At 39.1% G+C, this 18,805-nt stretch overlaps 1 protein-coding gene across 1 annotated transcript in view; it reads left to right on the top strand.

Annotated features, from left to right (window-relative positions):
- Positions 1–18,805, top strand: part of tmtopsb (teleost multiple tissue opsin b) — a 35,317-nt gene that overhangs the window by 2,691 nt on the left and 13,821 nt on the right. Inside the window, exon 2 of the mRNA XM_038731667.1 lies at positions 6,553–6,881. Coding sequence (XP_038587595.1) covers positions 6,553–6,881 — 329 coding nt within the window. The remainder of the gene's footprint in view (positions 1–6,552; positions 6,882–18,805) is intronic.

Below are 18,805 nucleotides of genomic sequence, written 5' to 3'. Positions count from 1 at the left end.
GATGGTGTTTTGTATATTTAAAGGTTAATCTGTTTGTAGAGATTATATTCTGCAGATTAGTCGATAATGAAAATATTAGTTAGAGCCCTGAACAACTGAAGAATGGAAAAAGTATCACCTTCAGTGCAAGTGGGAACAGAGAACACATAAAATCCTTATACATTAGTAGTAGATTTGAACTCTGCAGAGTTCAAACAAGTTTGTGTTTTAACTGGAAAGAATTGCGGCCTGAGGAGGAGATTTTGCTTGAATAACATTTCCTCCATATTTTTCTACGGTATCTTTGTGTTGTGAGCATTAAATCTGTGCAGTAGATGAACAACTGTTTTGCATGCAAGTGGCTTCCCAGTATTCCTTTGTTGATATATTTGTTCATAAGTGCAAAAATGAGACAGTAAAGCATACAAAATAAATGTCTCTTGTTCTTGGGAGGCCATTTCATAACTGTATGACCTTTATGCAAAAACAAACAAAATACACTAATGACCCTGGACTCCTTCATGATTCCAACCGTGCTGAAGTGCACTACATCAGTCTATACTTATGTGAAAACTGTAACAACCCTTTCAGGGTTGACCAAGTTTAATTTAAGATTTGTAAATACCACACAGAGTAAAAAATTTCGCAATAATACTGTCAAAAGTTGGATGATGGATGACATGGCCTGGAATTATTTATCATTATATATCAAATGTTTCCAGTACTTCCCTGCAGTATATAATACCAATGTCTAACGATACAGTTAATTAAATGAACGTGACCTGGATCAGGATGAGCATCATAAAGTAGATGAATGGAGTAAACATGTAAAAATGATGATTAATTTCATCAGGTTTTCTTTCTAGCTGCTACAGGTCTGATTGTGCTGATTGAAACTCCACAGAAAGGACTGAAAAGCAGCATTTACATTAACTTATTTAGCAGACAGTTTTATCCAAACTGACTTACTTTTGAGGAACATTTGAACACAATCTGTCGAAACAATCACACTTTTAATGCCACCCGACTAACTTTAGCGTACTGCATACAGCAGGCAAGAGAAAGGATTTAAGACAAAATGAAACTCCAGCAACAGAAGTACATGTAATTTGTTACCTCCAACACTTCCCACTATCTCACCAGAACTATTAATTTCTCTGTATATATACTCGGTCACTTACAGACCCCACAAAATTGAAATGGATCTACTCAGGTTGGCAGGACTGACGTGAAAACAGAACTGAGACATCTTGTTTCATCTTCTGCCAGCAAGGTAGAATCCAGTTCGTTTAGTAATTCACTAATGAGGCATTGTCCGCCCCACTGCAATTACTCAGACAACATGTACTGTGCAGTCAGGGGCTGTTAGGAATCTTATAATCAAGCCTCATCATGTCACTGCAGCTCAAATAAGATATTCCACACGAAATCACAAAGAAGTCTTTTATTTCTCTTTTTCTCTTTCTTTCCTACTCTGTCTTTTTGATTTTTGTTGTCTTTCTTTTTCTATCTCTCTCCGCTATCGCCTTCCAGCAGTCCACCATCATAATGCTGTCTAGAGCAACAGGTGCAGGACATGTGAAAGTAAAAGTTGGGATATATCTGAAAGAAAGACAGAGGTATTAGTGTAGGTCTTTGGGGTTATTGTGCACTTTTTAAACAGGTGGTAAGAGAAGCAGGAAGGACTGATTTCTCCTAGTAACCTGGTCTCTTGTGGGCCCAATCAGACAATGTGTTCACACTGCTTCATAGTAGCAGGTTGATTATAAGATTTCTCCCCAACCTTATTTTGGAGCTATAGCTGAACTATTTTGTGTATTAGTGACACAGGACACTGTTTTCCGTACAACATGAATATGGATGATTTTTTCATTCAGACTTATTCAGAGGATCCTTAGTGTCAGTTTTAGTCACACTTGGAATTCAATTATTTTGTAGAGCTAAAACGATTTAGTGATTAGTAGATTGACAGAAAAATGATTGGTAACTATTTTGATATTCAGTTTTCAAGAAACAATTCTGAACGTTCTCGAGTTCCTGCTTCTCCAGTGTGACTCCAATTGCTTCTCTCTGTAAACTGATTATCTTTCAGGCTTTAGATCAGGGAAGTTTTTGCTTTGCCATCAGTTGGATCTGAAACAAGAAAGAAGAAGAAGAAGAGAGGTAAACAAAGACTGAGACAGGGATAACGAGCAAGAGAGGGTAATACATATTGAAAAAGAGAGAGAGACAAAGGAAAATAGATGGAAGAAGAGGGTGGAGAAAAAGCGCAAAAGCAAGAGACAATGAAAGATGATTAGCTGCTGTGCTGACTCAGGCCTAGGACATTGGGTCATTAATTTTACCATAAATCTATTCCACACCACTCCAGAGTTGGGTGAGGAAGAATCAGGCCTCAGGTGAAAAAGCCATTAAAATGCATGGTGGAGAATCAAAGTGGGCCATGTTTGAATCAAAGCCAACATCAGGGACTGATACGTTCCCCGAGTAAAGACTGTGCAATCATTACAGGAAATGGAAAAAATGGGAGCTGTTAGGAGAGAAGTCACCCTCTTGCTGAGGCAAGACAATTCATATTTTCGAAAGAAAAAAAAACAACTCAAGTCTGCTGGAGAGGTTTATTTGTGTGTGATTATGTAATCAGTTTGTAATTTCAACACAGATTTGGTTTTCTCATCCTTGTAATACTGTTGCAGGTGATTCACAGTGTGCCTTTAGTCATAAATATTAGATTAGGCACAAAGCAATTGGTCTGCTGATTGTATGCTATTACTCAATCATGGGAAAACAATGTTGGTTTCCCAAGAGACTTCTTATAACGACATTAGTTGCATAATCCCAAGAAGACAAAGCTTGTAATTTTAAGTTTATAAAAACATTATAAGAAAATAAAACATTAAAGCTGCACTAATACTTTTTTGAATATTACAATCGGATGTTAAAGGTGTCGGTCAGAGTGAGAATTATCACCAGTTTCTGCAGTTCCACTCAGCTCTACAGAGCATTTCAGCTGCTTTTAGTTCATTTTTTTGGTTTTCCAGCTCACAACCTCTGCTGCCATAAACCTTGTTTCTTGCAACTGTTATTTTAGTACAGAAAAAGCAACAGAACAACCCTGTCTAGAAATGGTACTGTCAACAAAAAATGGAGACAGTGTTACAGTTTTCACATAAGTATAGACTGATGTAGTGCACTTCAGCACGGTTGGAATCATGAAGGAGTCCAGGGTCATTAGTGTATTTGTTTTTGCATAAAGGTCATACAGTTATGAAATGGCCTCCCAAGAACAAGAGACATTTATTTTGTATGCTTTACTGTCTCATTTTTGCACTTATGAACAAATATATCAACAAAGGAATACTGGGAAGCCACTTGCATGCAAAACAGTTATTCATCTACTGCACAGATTTAATGCTCACAACACAAAGATACCGTAGAAAAATATGGAGGAAATGTTATTCAAGCAAAATCTCCTCCTCAGGCCGCAATTCTTTCCAGACAAAATTTTCTATAAAAGGTCATGGAAAGTATCTACATTGCAGAAGTATTGTACTTAAAAGTTCAGTGTGTAATATCTCTGAGGATCTATTGAGAGAAATGCAATATAAGATCCATAACTATGTTTTCAGTGGTGTGTAAAGACCTTATATAATAAACTGTTTTTATTACCTTAGAATGAGCCATTTATATCTCCGTAACCGCGGGCACCCCCTTCCATGGAGGTTGCGATGTTGCATCGTCATGTTTCTACAGTAGCTGAAAACAGACAAATAGCGCTAGAGAGCACGTTTCATCAAAGCATTCTTCTTCTACTTCTGGTAGAATTCAGGCAGTGCAGACACTCACTATGTTGAATACGTACATACGTAAGTAGAAGAAGAAGTAGTAATAATATACCGCAGGGGTCTGCAAATAAGTTTTGCATTGGAGCAATATTTTCAACCATTAGATGGTGGATGAGAATATGAGATATAATATCAACTTCCATCAACATGGTGTTTGGTTAGCTCAGTCAGTGAAGTGCAGGGCTTGCTCTCTTTTGGTTGTGAGTTCAATCCCACCTTGGGATGGGTATTTTTTTCTCTCTTCAACAATTGGATTCTGCAGCAAATATTTGTTTGTGAACACTGTTTGTGTTTCGGTATTTCATCCACATCCATCAATCTACACATTCTTTATCATTTCCCCAGTATCTCCAGGCAGAGGACATTTAGGGGAATCACGTTTTCTGACGGCTCTATCAGAGGTTTGTCAAGCAGGCTAAAGACTCTTTTAAAAGTAAAAGCTCACTTCAACTGCATTACAGTAAACAAGCTTCTTGCGCTTTTATTTTGAAGGCATAATCACTAAAGAGGAAGTGATTATGTAAGTAACTGTTGCTGTCCTGATTGAGATCTATTTCAGCACCACTATCAAAGTATTTATTTATTTATATTTTTTGCTACTATCAAAGCACCATAATCTGACTGTGGGTCAGATATTATTGCTGGTGGAAAGTTTTGGCGAGGGTCCATAATCACAGAGAGAATGAATATGTTTCCCGTGTCAGTGTTTGTATAAACTTTATCTAATGTGTGCTTTATAATGGGCTGTGGTGGAGAAACAGTGACAGAGTTACACACTCTTGGCTTACATTTTCCATGTGATCTGTCAGCATCTGTTAATACCTTTGTGCTTTTCACCTATAAAACATTGAACTTTTACTTGTTACAAAATATTTCAACTGTGGTGTTGCTATTTTGACTTAAGAAAATGTTCTGGCTTTTGGAGGATTTTAAAGAGAATTTACTGTAAGTCTTTTTAACTAACAGCAGTCTTTCTTCTATGAACCTGACCCTTGAGATCCGTGTACAGATCATAAGAGGGGCCGAGACTTCCATGGAGCTGTTTTTAATGACTCTATAGAGATGCTTGACTGTGGTTTTGGCATTAGGTCCGCACTGGCTTGGATGCAAATTGATTGTTTACCGAAAAGATGTAACGTTAACTGAGGTTGAAAGTTATGCAATGATCCTAGTTGTATCATATTAAAATACTGTGCAATTGAAATAAATCACAGCAGACAGCAGATAAAATGCTACATAGAACTCATTACCCCCCTTCTAGCTTTGTTGCTCAGTAATGGTCACACTGCAGCCTACCATGTAATAACAGAAAACCAGCAGTATATGATTATTCCCTGATTGTTACTTTCATTTTTCTTAACCTCATACCTTGTTCCCTTGTAACTTACATGCATGTAATGTGTACTGTACTGGTACACCATCAGTAGAAAAAAATACACTGTAAATTGGGAAGAATGAATGTACGATGTTCACTATGGATCGTGATCTGAAGTCTTTTTGCAACTGACATAACGTTTCTTAATGTGTAGCCTACCTAGTTAACTAACATCAAGTAGGGTACCACATGATGTTTAAATGTTCTACAGCTTACTACAACATTTCAGTGCAGTAAAACTTGTCTGACTCATGAAGAGATTTGAATTAGGCTTTTAGATTACTCTAACAAGCAAAATAACCAACGTAGTGCTGACTTTTACACCATTCATTCCTTCCACACGCAGGAGCTGCTTCCTTCTTCCAAATCTGAAAAACATGACGTTGAAATCTAAAATGGTACTGGGGGCTGGGCTGTGCTGGACCGTCCAACCCCACCTTCCCACAGGCTGCAGCCATTACCTTCTCAACTAAAGCCCCACTATGACACAAAGCACAGAGCATCATTTGAGCATTTCATCCCCCCTCAAATGGTCTACTATTATTAAATAAAAATTCTACTCGACATTGGCATGGACATTAATTGACTTGTATATCTTATTTTTTTAAATGTTCCTTTATAACTCAGTTTTAAGTAGCATATCATGGATATACATGAAAATAAAACATCCCATGTTATTTAATCTTTTATTATTTAAGACCGTATGTTAATACCTGTTTGACCTGTGGAGTGCATGTGCTTTATCTAACCAGAGTGCTTCAGTAATGAACAGAGAGAGCTCTTACTCCCAATTCATCCACCTGCACATACACAAACACACACAAACACAAAATCAATTATTCTCAAGAGTCTCACTTGCTGTTGCTCCCGTGCGCCCACGACACCAGCCCGTGTCCGCACCAAATATGCAACAGGTCAGCCAATCAGAAACCTTAATTATGCGTAGAGTAGCTGTGATTGTCTATAATCAACCTCTCTGTCCCTGGAAGACTCAGTGTAATGGAGCTAAAGTGCCCCTGAACAAGCACTTTAGATCGTATGTGTTGATTAGCTCTGATTTAAAACTTAGTCACTTGAGCAGCTATTTCCTGCCATAGAACGCATTCAACGAATAAGGACTTAATGTGTAGAAGAAGACCTTACGCTGCTGTCCTGCTGTCCTGCTGTCTGCCTCTGCAAGACTTATTCCACTCTGTGTCTAAATACTCATTATCTTGGGTTTCAGCTCTGCTCTGACTCCTAAAATCCCAATTATTGATAAGATGTAGTCGATACTGTGGTTCATTATTCAGCTCCTTGCCCCATTTTGTTACACACCTACTGACCATTTATTCTGTACTTCCCCATCCGCAGGCATCGTCTCCCTAATTTCCCTCGCCGTTCTGTCCTACGAACGTTACTGCACCATGATTGCGCCCACAATAGCTGACGGCAGAGACTACCGCCCGGCGCTGGGAGGGATCTGCTTCTCCTGGCTCTACTCTGTGGCCTGGACTGTACCTCCACTGCTGGGCTGGAGCAGATACGGGCCAGAGGGTCCTGGCACCACCTGCTCAGTCGACTGGAAGACCCAGACGCCAAACAATATCTCCTACATCATCAGCCTGTTCATCTTCTGCCTGGTCTTGCCATTTGGCGTGATCGTCTACTCCTACGGCAAGTTGCTGCAGGCCATCAGACAGGTGCGATTCTGTAAAATGTAAATGTTATATGAGAGAGTTTGTTCCAGACAGAGAAAATGAGCTTTTGTAAAAAAATAAAAATAAAAAAGCGTAATGCTCAGTGAAAGCATTAAGGTAAGGTTGAGATAAGACACCAGAAAGAAAGTGTAAGTGCTTCCAGTGCACACCGGCAGTGCTGTTCCTTATCTGTGACCTTAACTGATCCACTGTTCAGTCGGGGCCTGCAAAGTTTACAAGAGAGGAAAGAATATGAGTTTGACATGAGTTTGAAAGTTGAGAAATGAAGCCGTGCAACAGCTTATCTCAACAATCTTCAACCAAGTTTGACATCTCAACAAAGTAGTCTATTAAAGATGCCATCAGCAATTTATTCTTTTGTTGACGGCCACGGTGAGATTTTTCTTGTTTCTGAAGCCATGTCCTATTAACAGAAAGTCATTTACACCTTGGTGCAAGAACATTGGGCACAAGAGAGGTAAAAAAAGAAAAGATAATGCTAAATAATGCAGATTTCCATCGGCTACCGTTATGCAAATATTAGGAGTGGGTGACTTGAGATAAACAGCTTGTGGCCTTAATTCTGCCGTCCAGTGCCATTAAACCACTGCGGAGGAAGAAGACACAATGAGATGATGTCGTAAAAAGGTTACAGTCTCTTCATGGCTCCACACAGCTCTGATGTTTTCATCTGCCGGCATTTTTTTCGTCTCTTCAGTGACTAGTGATGTTTAAGTCACGTGTATATATGTCAGGATTTATTCTCTAAGTCTGCTTTATGCACAAATTGGAAATGTGCATAAAAATAGGTGGGTGGATCCTGATAGATTTGTTTATGTTAAACCAGGACAACTGTCCAGCTGGACAAATACTTCAACACACTTCCTCACAGAGCCGTTTCCTCCTAAATCTAGCTCTTGACTATAACAATTTGCTATAAATGGGCATTTCCTTCACGTATCTCTGAGTGAAATGTTGCTTCTCTAGGCAGGATGCTGCTGATATAAAATAAAGTTGTTTGTGCCAGGCTTACTGTGGGAGTTTGGGATTGCAGTGAAACAAAGCTGAGAATACCAGGTAAGAGTAGGTAAGAGGAAAGATGAGAGTGGTACCTTCTGGTGGGATCTGAGAGAAAGCTGAAAGTAGTAGTTAAGGAACAGGAGTGGAGGGCAGCACAGAGGTTTTGTCTGCAGGCTGGTGTTAATGACAAGATTGCAGATGATTGTTTCATTAGACTCTGCTGAGGCTTTTCATTAAACATCAAGGCTACGTCCACTACAAGATAACCACAGGGGACAAAAACTCTTCATTTAGCTATGTGTGTCTGTGCAACACATTCTCACTCTCAACTCGTCACATATAGACAATTGGTTGTTAACGCCCTATGTCGTTTCTGGACGTGTAAGGCTGGGCAGGTTGGCAACAATCAATATGCAACGTCCGATCAAGTTAGCAATAATAACAATAATAATAAAATAGTTATATAATGTTACTTACATAACTTATATATCTTATATAATCTACGTAACTTCACTAAAAACAATCAATGCTGACTTTTTGTTTCACACAGGAAACAAACACCCGTCTCCTATGCAAAAGTTCTGGTTCGGACCTACCCGTCCACCCCAACCACCTTCTTATTTAGACTTTTTTTGGTTATTTATATCCTACACCGGTTTTTAACATTCATATATTACTCTACAGGGCTTCCCCCAATGCATTGAACGATGGCGCTAAGGGGCTTACTCCATTGCGTTACAAACTGACGCCAAGGGGTCTTGACCATGGCTCCCATATGTGACAACTAGGGAGTGAGAGCGGGTTGGACTGTGTGGTGTACCAGGGCTGCAGCTGGTGTACTACCAACAACACCAAGAGCATGCCATCTTATTGTTTCTAGTGGTTTTAATGATCTGAGGATGAGTATTTATTCTACAATTACACAGAAATTATACACAGTGGGTTTCAGAAAGTTGACTATGATATTTACTCTCTCTTTCTAACTTTTAACTGTTTCTATGCAAAAAGAACAATACAGTAAAAGGTTTGAAAAAGCATTTGACCTTCAGAATGGGAGATTAAAGTTACAAACAACTTAAATGATCGTTTATATAAATAAATAAATAAATAAATACATGTGGGTGGGTTGCATTGGGAATTAGTATTTCTAAAATTCTGCCTGTGTATCTGTGTGTTTGTGCATGTCAGAGTGTAAGTGGCAGGTGTTTGAGCTGCCCTTGTTGTTCTGCAAGTGGTAAATTATTTCTTTAATGTTAATCTATTTGGCGGCTACAGAGTGTGTCTAAGAATTAGTCAAGCCTCTGCGTTTGGTTTTGTGCGTCATATGTCTTCTCCTAACTTCGAGTGGGAAGGTTAAATGTGTTTGTTCGCGGCCATGAAACACACTCTGTTCATGTCTGTGAGCCCTGGATGTTGATGTGTTGATGCTGTTTGCACAAGAATTTAATTTGCCACCCCATTTGCTGATTCATGCCATGCCTGCGAGCACACTGAACTTTTTTTCCTGTAGCTTTTTGGAACAGTTCCTGTACTGCAGCAACTTTTTTTGTCATTTTTGTGTCAGAGAATTTGATTTATTGATTGCTGTCGGGATGGAAATAACATTTCAACAAGTATAACAAAAAAGCTAAATGAATCATTTCTTGTATAAAAGGACTCACGTGGCTTTAACAAAAAAGATCTCATTTAATCAGATGAATCACTTTAGCCAATTTGAGGCCTTTTCGGGTGATGATGTCAAAATATGATTCAATGCTGCAATTTTAAAACCTCAGTAGAAGCTTTTTTTTATTCAATATAATAACACTACTTTATTTGTCACATACACATAGCGAAATTCATCCTCTGCATTTAACCCATCCCTGACGGGAGCAGTGGGCAGCCACTGTGCAGCGCCCGGGGACAAACTCCAGATTGAAATGCAGTGCCAAGTTAAACAACACTGACTGAAGAACCTTCTTACTGTCAGGCCACAGTGCTACTGAGCAACAAACTACATAAAAAAAGTTCAGTGTGCTTTCAGGCATGACATAAACCAGCAAACGGTGTGGGAAATTAAATTCTTGTGGAAATAGCATCGACACATCAAGATCTTTTTTGTTGTTTTGTGATTTGTAGGTCATCAGGACCATTGCTTCCTGCAGTATGGGAGAAGATTTGCTCCCAAGTTTAGTTCAAGTCCTCAAGCACAGATTGATTCCCCATCAGTGATCATGCCAGACACCTGATATTAATTTGGGCAATTTTCACTCATCAGGGATGAGATGTTCTTCTTAATCACATCCTGAATTTGATCTTTAGACTGATAAGATTGGTGCATTTCCTTACTTTGTGCAGTTTTCAGCGTTGCAGATGAATTCACATGTGCTGGAAGTCGCCATTAAACACCTTTAGACAGAGGGAACAGAGAGAGAAAGTGACGCTTCAGCCGATGATGCTTTCTGAATTAATTAAACTGCGACACTGGGGAAAACAGAGCCAGATGTAGTGAGAAGTCTCTCAGCGTCCTGTTTGCTGTCAGTGTCAGATTAGGACGGATGGCAGGTTTGTTGATGGATTCTCGCAGGCGTAGAGAAGAAGAGACAGAGAAATAAAGAGAGAGAAGGGATGGTTGAGAAAGAAGAGGCCTGTGGAAGAGTTATGGCATTGTTTTCTTTTAGTTTATCAAGCTGGCAGCCAGACTCCTTTTCCCCTCTGCTTTTAACTACAATGCAGAGCTCGATATTTTCAATGGCAAGTAACACCAGCCTCTCTATCCTTTAAGAAAATTATTCATTGTTAAGGTTTATGTGTGTGCATGTGCGTTTTGGGATTGGATGGACAGGAGAATGTTTCACAACAATCTACCACAATGACCTAAAGATAAATATTTTCTTTAAAAACTGTTTGGTTTTATTCATTTATAAATGATCTTAATAATGGGTTTAGAAGTTGTAGGTAATAACTTTATTAAAAGGTAATTATTGATGTTTTATAGATGCCGGTAAGTTATAATATTATGAAGGAGTATTTTAAATTGAGTAGTTGTGACAAGTTTCTCTGTTTTCCCTTTTCAGAATCAGCATTATTGCCTTGTAGGTTTACACATATAAGGAATTTGCTTTAGTGACTTGGTGCTTAAAAATAAACATAAGATAAATATTTGAAATGGACAAGTTATAAAAAATATTTTTAAATAAAGAATATATGCAATATGGCAGTTCGTGCAGTGATATGCAAGATATTTACATCTGAGGTTACATGTGTAAGACATTTACATTATGGACTGTAAAGGGTGTGAGAGTAAGTGACTGTGGGGTCGCGGGCCTTGTTAATGAGGCTGTATGGTGCACATTCAAGATCTATCCCACATGTCCCACATAAAATGTCGTAATTTTATGAGAAGCACGTCATCATTTAATAAGAATTCATACTATTTTTTAAAAAGTCTCCCTGCCCTATGATACTCTGCTGTGCATTATGTTACTGCTACGCTGTTGTGGTAGTAAACCCTTCAGACCGTCTGACAGACACAGAAACTTTTGATTAGGATGAGACAAGGAGGTAGAAAACTGAAACTAACTGAAAACACTTCTGATCAGGCATAAATCTCATCAGAAATCCACACAAACGTTACCTTCAGCACCTTTGATAAAGTGCAGCTCACAGCTCAAAACTCTGTCAAAAAACAGTTTGTGACTCACAGCGCTAGAGCGCGTCCACTTGATTACTATCACGGCGGACGCTGGAGTCACATCAACTAGGTGGAGTTGATTCGTATTGTGAGTCAACATTATCAGTTATACATTTGTTTTTCACTGTGTGAGAAAATTGGTGTGTAGCCTAAGAGCATGTGAAAAGTGTCAATTGCGTGAGTCTCAAGCTCAGTGCGTGACAGTTGGCAGCTCTGTAAATAGTTTGGTGGCCTTCCAACTGCTGAGAAAACCAATTCACATGTTTGTCATTTCTTTTGACCATCATCAAATTAACTGCTGACCAGTAAACAAATTACAGCAGTGTGCAGTTTTGGTGTCACATACTAATGACATTGTGGGAAGGTTGAGAAAGCCGTTTGTGATTTTGTTGATTGATAAAGCCCAATTTTGCAGCGAGAGCTTAAAGGCAGAAAGATAACTGTCTTTGTCCCATGCATTAGTTTTGCATTTATCCACAACACCCGAAATTCATAGCTACTGGCGATCCACTTGAGGTTATTAAACTATCACAATTACTAAACTTATAAGTGATTCAACTCAAAACATGCTTCCAGAATCTTAACAGAAGAATCGTACAGATTCAGTTAATGAGCTGATAACAATCCTGATTATTTTCACAGCTTTGTTATGATGTGATGATTTCATGATCTAATGTTGCGTGAAGATCTTTGGCAAACTTGTTAATTTACTACAACAAAATAGAAGGTCATGTGGAGAAAAGACAAGAAAAAATGCTCAAGGTGATCATGATTGGCATCAGGCGGGGAGTGTGGTGAATTTTGCTCTGTTGTCTACATATTGTATATATGTATTAGAGCGTGTGTGCTTTGGTTTTGCATGTGTGTATAGTTGTCTTTCAGCAGCCTAGGTGTAAGGTTACCTGGGGGGAAGATAATCCCCTGTTTACACAGCAAGCTTTTTCTTTCACTTGCAGAGCACACACACAACTGCACACACACAAAGTCATTCTCAGAGTTTTGAAGACTGTGAGTGCATCTCGTGTGTGTGTGTATGTGTGTGTGTGTGTGTGTGTGTGTGTGTGTGTGTGTGTGAGAAACCTGAGCCACTGTACAAGAGAAAGACACTGAGGGGGGAGGCAAGTTTTTCCTCTTACTGTGAGCTTTGTTTGTTTTTATTTGGTTTCAATAATTAATATTATTACATATTTGTCTGTTTTAGCATTAATGCGCATTATGATGCAATTATGCATCCATCTGCCTGTTTTAATGATATGATTTGTTTACTTTTTTCATGGATATTAGGCTAATAGCTCGCATCTGCAAGAGTCATGGCATCTGCATCAGTGCTTGTAATACAGCAGCAACACTTCTATAGTGTCTAATGAAAATGAAAATTAAATGAACCACAGTTTTAAACCATATGAAAAGTACAAATCCCAAAAATAGATATTGAAATCTTTTGCTACTTAACCCATTAGCCTAAATAAGTAAAAAAAAACACGGGGCCGCTGCAGTTTGCAATGATAAAGAGGTAGATTTATGAGTTGACATTTGTAAACATTTTTGATACGATAGATGTCTGATTGCCCACAGAAGATAAAAAAAAGCAGGCTTCTTAATTCTAGCCAGATTAACCGTTGAGTTTGGCAAGCTATACTTCCTCAAACCAAACAAAGAGCAGGACAGACCACACTAATGTTAGCCTAAACTCTGAAATGGTAATATCTCCTCCCACACGTTGTATGTTCCAGTCATGAACAACCTGTAACCCCAGAAAAACAAGAAGATATGTTTCTTGACTTTGGAGTCAATGCTAGAGCTAGTTAGCCACGCACGCTAACAGCTTAAAGCAGACAAACATGCTGTTTAATCATTTCTTACAGTGTTGCTCTTGTGTTTTTGGTTTTGGAGAGGCGGTTTTAAAAAGACTCTTGGCACTCTTTAAAGGCCCTTAAAATGTATTTCTCCAAAAAAGTAAATATTCATGACAAAATAAACAATTATTTAAGTTCATACAAGAAAACATTTTAGATATTATTTAATTATTTAAGAGTTTGACACTCTAAAATGCTTTATCAGGATGGTTTCGGTGTGGTTTGATTGTATTTTGATTGACAATATAAGTTAAGTTAACTGCACAACTGTCATTATATCTTGATTCAAATATTAGTAAATCCAGATAGGTAAACTGAAAAAATTTCCCGCCACTCCAAACCAGAGAGAAAAGCAAAGAAAAATGGAAATACAGAAAATCACTTATACTTATACTTATATGAACGACCAAAACCATTCAAACTTTGGCGGAAAATGTTGTGTTCATGTAGTAACAGATGGATAATTTCTGAGGAAATGCTGTAACAATGCTGCTGTTAGCTAATGTTGGCTTGTTTGAACAATTTCTAGAGAGCCTAAAATTACAGGTGCCCAGGTTGCGCTGTTGGCAATGCTAAAGAGGTACCAGTAATGGTTAGTTGTTGCTGTTTCTGCTTGAGGGTAGTTAGGAAAAGTACAGTGACATTTGCGGCTCCACTGCACTCCACCATAATTGATTTGGTCGGTCACCTGTAGCAGCAGAAGTTCTTTAGTGAGAACACACATTTGCAAATCGCATGCAAGGCAGGACTGTGGTAAAAGTCACAAGTAAAAAGTCAGTTGAGAGGCATAGATGAGGTGATACTTTTTTCCCCAGCTCTTGCAGCTAAATACAATACTAAGAACAGATTTGTTTATTTATTAAGAACAAATCTGTTCTTAATGAATGAAAAGTATTTTACACATGTACAAATCAAACGCACTTGGAGATTGTTGTACACATTCACAAAGCACTGAGTATGCACATACACCATTTCATTGCCTTTGCAACTGACACCGGCTTACCTTATCCTGGTATCCCCTCACTCCTATCTGTGTCCCTCTGGTTTACACCAGTCTTTGCTATCGCTGACTTCAGCAACAACAGTTACTTTCTCCTGTCTTGTTCTCTCTCAGGTCGGTAGAGTGGGCTCAGCCTTGTGTCTTTGTAAGCAGCTCCATCTCTCTGACTGTCCTTGTACATAAAACTTACGTTAAGTGACATAGTTGATGAAGAAAATTCAAATTTAAATTTTGCAGGTTGTATGAATATCGGGCTGTGTTTACTGATGCGCCATGAGAACTTTTAGTGTGCCTGAAAACAACATTTCTGACATAATAAATATCCATATTTCAGGACTTCAGGACAGCTCAGTGGCGCCTCAGTCTCCTCCACCTGCTTGGTCAATATTTACTTAAGATTCAGGGTGGACTCTCGGCTTTTGCTTCTGCGCACAGAAATGTATAGATTTTGTCTCCTTTGTCCTTCCCTTCAGTATGATGGACAATCAGGCCGTAGACTTTCCACCTATGAAGGTCTTTCTACTGAAGCACAGACTGCTTTTCTAATTTGTTCATTTTAGACGACTGCACATGGAGACTGAATTGGAAATTTGCCCTTGGTACAGAAAACAAAAGTTTTTACTTTGAAGAACTGATCAAAACATTTTTGGTAACACATGTTTGCTGTTTTCCCTGAAGTTAGATGAGAAAGTTGCTATCTGTAGAATATATATGTAGCTAGCTTAGCATAAAGCTGAGAAAATTTGCAGGTTAAACAATCTATGTAACAAAACAACTCATCTAATCAACACATTAGCTTGTTTTTTTAAATCTGTAAAAGCAAAGTTTAAAAATGTCTTTGCGCTAAGGTAAGCTAAGACACACACATTGCCTGCTGTCTCTAGTTTTATATGTAGCACACAGACATTATAATGGTATTGATCTTCTTCTTCTCTTGAGACCTTGTGGAGTAGAAGTTTCATTTTATACTCCACAAATAAAATTGCCCGTGGGCTGTTTCTTTGTAAATTATAAAACACACTCACTAGGTTTAAGCTGCTTTACAATACTACTACTACATTTTCCCAAAGCATACAATACTACAGTACTTTCCAGGCAGGCTTTGGTTTTATTGATTTCATTGTGGTCTCTGCTAGTATCAACTTGCAGACACTTGAAACCTTTTCCAGATAGTAATCCATCACAGCCAACATTTTTGTCATCTTTTGTTTATGCCAGTTGCATTAATGTCTTAATGCAAAAATCTCCTCTGGGTGAGTTCAAGAATGCTCAGACATCTGAGACTTGTGATTGAGATGCCAAATAGCAGTTTTTGTAATGCCAAAAGTTTCCAATGATTTTGTGATGATGATGTTTTGTGAGGTTTGGGGGATATAATTACCTCTAAATGTTCAGCTGTACGAACTGGCCACAACATAAACTGAATGTCTTTGTTGCCACCAACAAGAAAAAGATGCAGGTATTATCTGAGCTTGCTTTGCATTCGCCACATGTTTAGGACGGTCCGGTGTCCTCATCTTGTGTTGCCATTGGTGTGTTTGGTTCAGTTCATTTAGGTTAACAAACACATGCAAATTAAGATAAACTACACCGGATTACTGAAGGGATAAGGGTTATTATTCATTATCCTCTCTCTCTGCCGGCATCTTCTCACTGACTGGCTGATATTAGATAATTTGGCAAATTTTGGCGACCAATCAAAATGACAATGCTTGCCTGGAGAGGTAGAAATCAAGAAGTTAAGATTTTCTTTAGAAACCGGTTCACATTTATGTAAAGTACAATTTGTAGAGAAAGGGCTAAAACGTGAAAACCATCATGACCTTTAAAATGAGAGACAACAGCTTTTAGGCAAATATATTAAGTTAGTAAGAAAAGAGAAATATAAAAGTCAATGTGAGGGACATGTTGCTGGTGCACATGCATGAAAAGTGAGTGTTCATTTGTAAGCAGCAACATTGCACATGATATTTGGTGACTGTTTGAGCAACCACTTCCCTCAGAGGAGAGTTGGCATCAATGGCGCTGGGTATGTCTCCTCTTGTAATGCAAGAGTTTTCCACTCATGCATGAGTCCAAATGATTAACAAAACTGCATGGCCCAGAACCACAGTCTGAATCTCACTTATTCTACAGCTCCCTGACTTTCACGTCTTAGATTTTGAAATTATATCGCCCTATTTATGAATCTTTAACAGTCTCTTAATGCAATATTTATGTTGGTTGAAGAGGATGTGATTGTTTGGGTTTCGATGTAAATGATTATTTGCAGCTCCTGAAAAATGAAAACTTTAACAGGTTCAATTTTGTTGTTGTTGTTGTGGGGATCTCTCTGTCTTATCTATTGAATGATGGATTGATTGTATGTCTCTCTGTTTGGTCATAACAAGCATCTGTTTCTAGTTGAAGCAGATATTGGTGACTTATCTCTTTCTGGGAGTCTGTGGCTTAAATTAGTGTTGCTGCAGTGTTAGACAGCCGTCTGCAGAGTTAAATCTACTCCATCTCCTAAAGAGTGTCCCCCTTCTAGACAGCATGATTGAAGAACTACGGCAGGGAAGCAGTGAGTCATGCCCCTCTGCACCCCCCAGCAGGGAGACTTATACCAACGAGTTTATTGATAAGTCTTGAAGATTGAAGTTTTGTTGTATAGGCAACAAGAGGAAGGACACACATCTCAACACACAGACACACATACTGCAATCAGCAGGATCTATACTTTATAAAGATTGGTGGTATCACCAGTGTCTATTGTAGATAAACTTCTGTGAAGCCGCTTCAAAATCAAGAAACAGCATTTCACATAACTTCAGGGGCTGGTTTCACATGGATATTTTTGGATTGTCTGTAGTCTTAGGTCAGTCTTAAATGAGTCTAATGGGAGTTAAAATAATGTTTTAAGCCTAAAAAGTAAGCCACGCTACACCCAGGCTAAATTCTGTTTCTTTGATAACTATCAGTGACACTGGAGGAAAAAAAGTAAGAGGAGAGAGAGTTTTTAGAGTTCGCTGCAACATGTTGGAAATAGCAGTGAGGACATCATTGTCCGAGGAAGCTATCCTGAGCCTGGCTGATGAATTAGAGGTACTAAGCTGCGGCATCCCAGGTCTGCTGCAGGTCCGACTGCCTTGAAACCTTGTGCTACTGGTAACAATCTGTGTTGTTACACCCTTCCCAGTTAACATGTTCCCAATTAATTGTTGAATTTTCTGCTGGAGTGAAGAGAGCTGACCAGTTTTTTTGATACAGTTACTGGGTCAGCCATGTTTGGAAAGGACTTTACCCAGAATCCATAGCAGATTAGTCCAATTTAAAGTAGTGAAGATCTGTCAGGGATGGTGACCGGAAATCAGACGCGGACCAGAGCTGGGATGAAACGAGGTGAGATTTATTTAACAAACAGCACAAGAAGTGAGACAGGGCGATGGCAGGTTTGTGGGGGCTGAGAGCTGTTGTCCCGGGATTGCAAGTGGTTCAGAGTTGGCCAGCAAATGGGTCCTGGGTTCCAGGAAAATTTCCTGTCGACGCAGGGGCAGGCTGGCAGAGCAGAGAGTGTGAGGTTCAGAGCAGGTGGTCTGAAGCAGAAGAACAGAAATTAGATTAGCAAAGTGAAAAACAACATGCTGGCAGACAGTCAAACTGTTGGCTTCTAATACTGGTAAACTAGCTAGCTGGCGTGTGTTCATACTACATGATGCAACGATCCGTCGGGGACTGGAAGGTTGGGTCTGGTTTAAGCAGAGCATGGTGATGGGAGCATGAGGAACAGGTGTGCTCAGTAGTAAGTTGAACCCGGGGCGAGTTCAATCTCAAATTGTTTTGCATCAGTTTGCTTCAGGGTTGAATGACATATTTCCTTTCCAACGGTGTGCACTGGTGCGCAACGGGCTTCAAGGTATGTTTTCTTCCATTTGGTGTGCGTGTCAAAGGTGTTACCCACTAAAGTGCAGTTTCACTACATCCTCCCAATGCTAATTCTAGTCATGTAGTTTTTATGTCCTGGTGACCAGTATAAGTGCAATTATGGCTCTCTCCCCATTCATTCAGATAGGAGCCTGTCCTTGTTAGTCCGAAATAGCTGCCCGGAGGCGTTGCCAAGATGGTGGCCGAGTGGCATGACTTGCCTATAAGGACTTTGGCTGAACTCAGTCCCGGTGTGCAGACAGGGAATACTGGAACTACTCCCACCAACTCCATCCAGAGCATGAGGGAGAAAACAAAACACAGAGAGAGAGACACAAACCAAAACACACCAAGAACCCACCAGGCATACAGAAAAGCAAAATAATTCTAAAACACATACCCATACCAAAGTTTATGAGGGACCACGACGAGAACTTTCTTATTCAACTGCTCCCTGATTCTCTCATCTTAGATT

Source organism: Micropterus salmoides, unplaced genomic scaffold (genome assembly GCF_014851395.1).
Source record: "Micropterus salmoides isolate LMB-PRFRI ecotype aquatic unplaced genomic scaffold, ASM1485139v1 Ms_hic_scaffold_1, whole genome shotgun sequence".
Classification (NCBI taxonomy): domain Eukaryota; kingdom Metazoa; phylum Chordata; class Actinopteri; order Centrarchiformes; family Centrarchidae; genus Micropterus; species Micropterus salmoides.
Note: the sequence above shows the minus strand (reverse complement) of the source record. Positions and strands in the feature narration are given on the sequence as shown.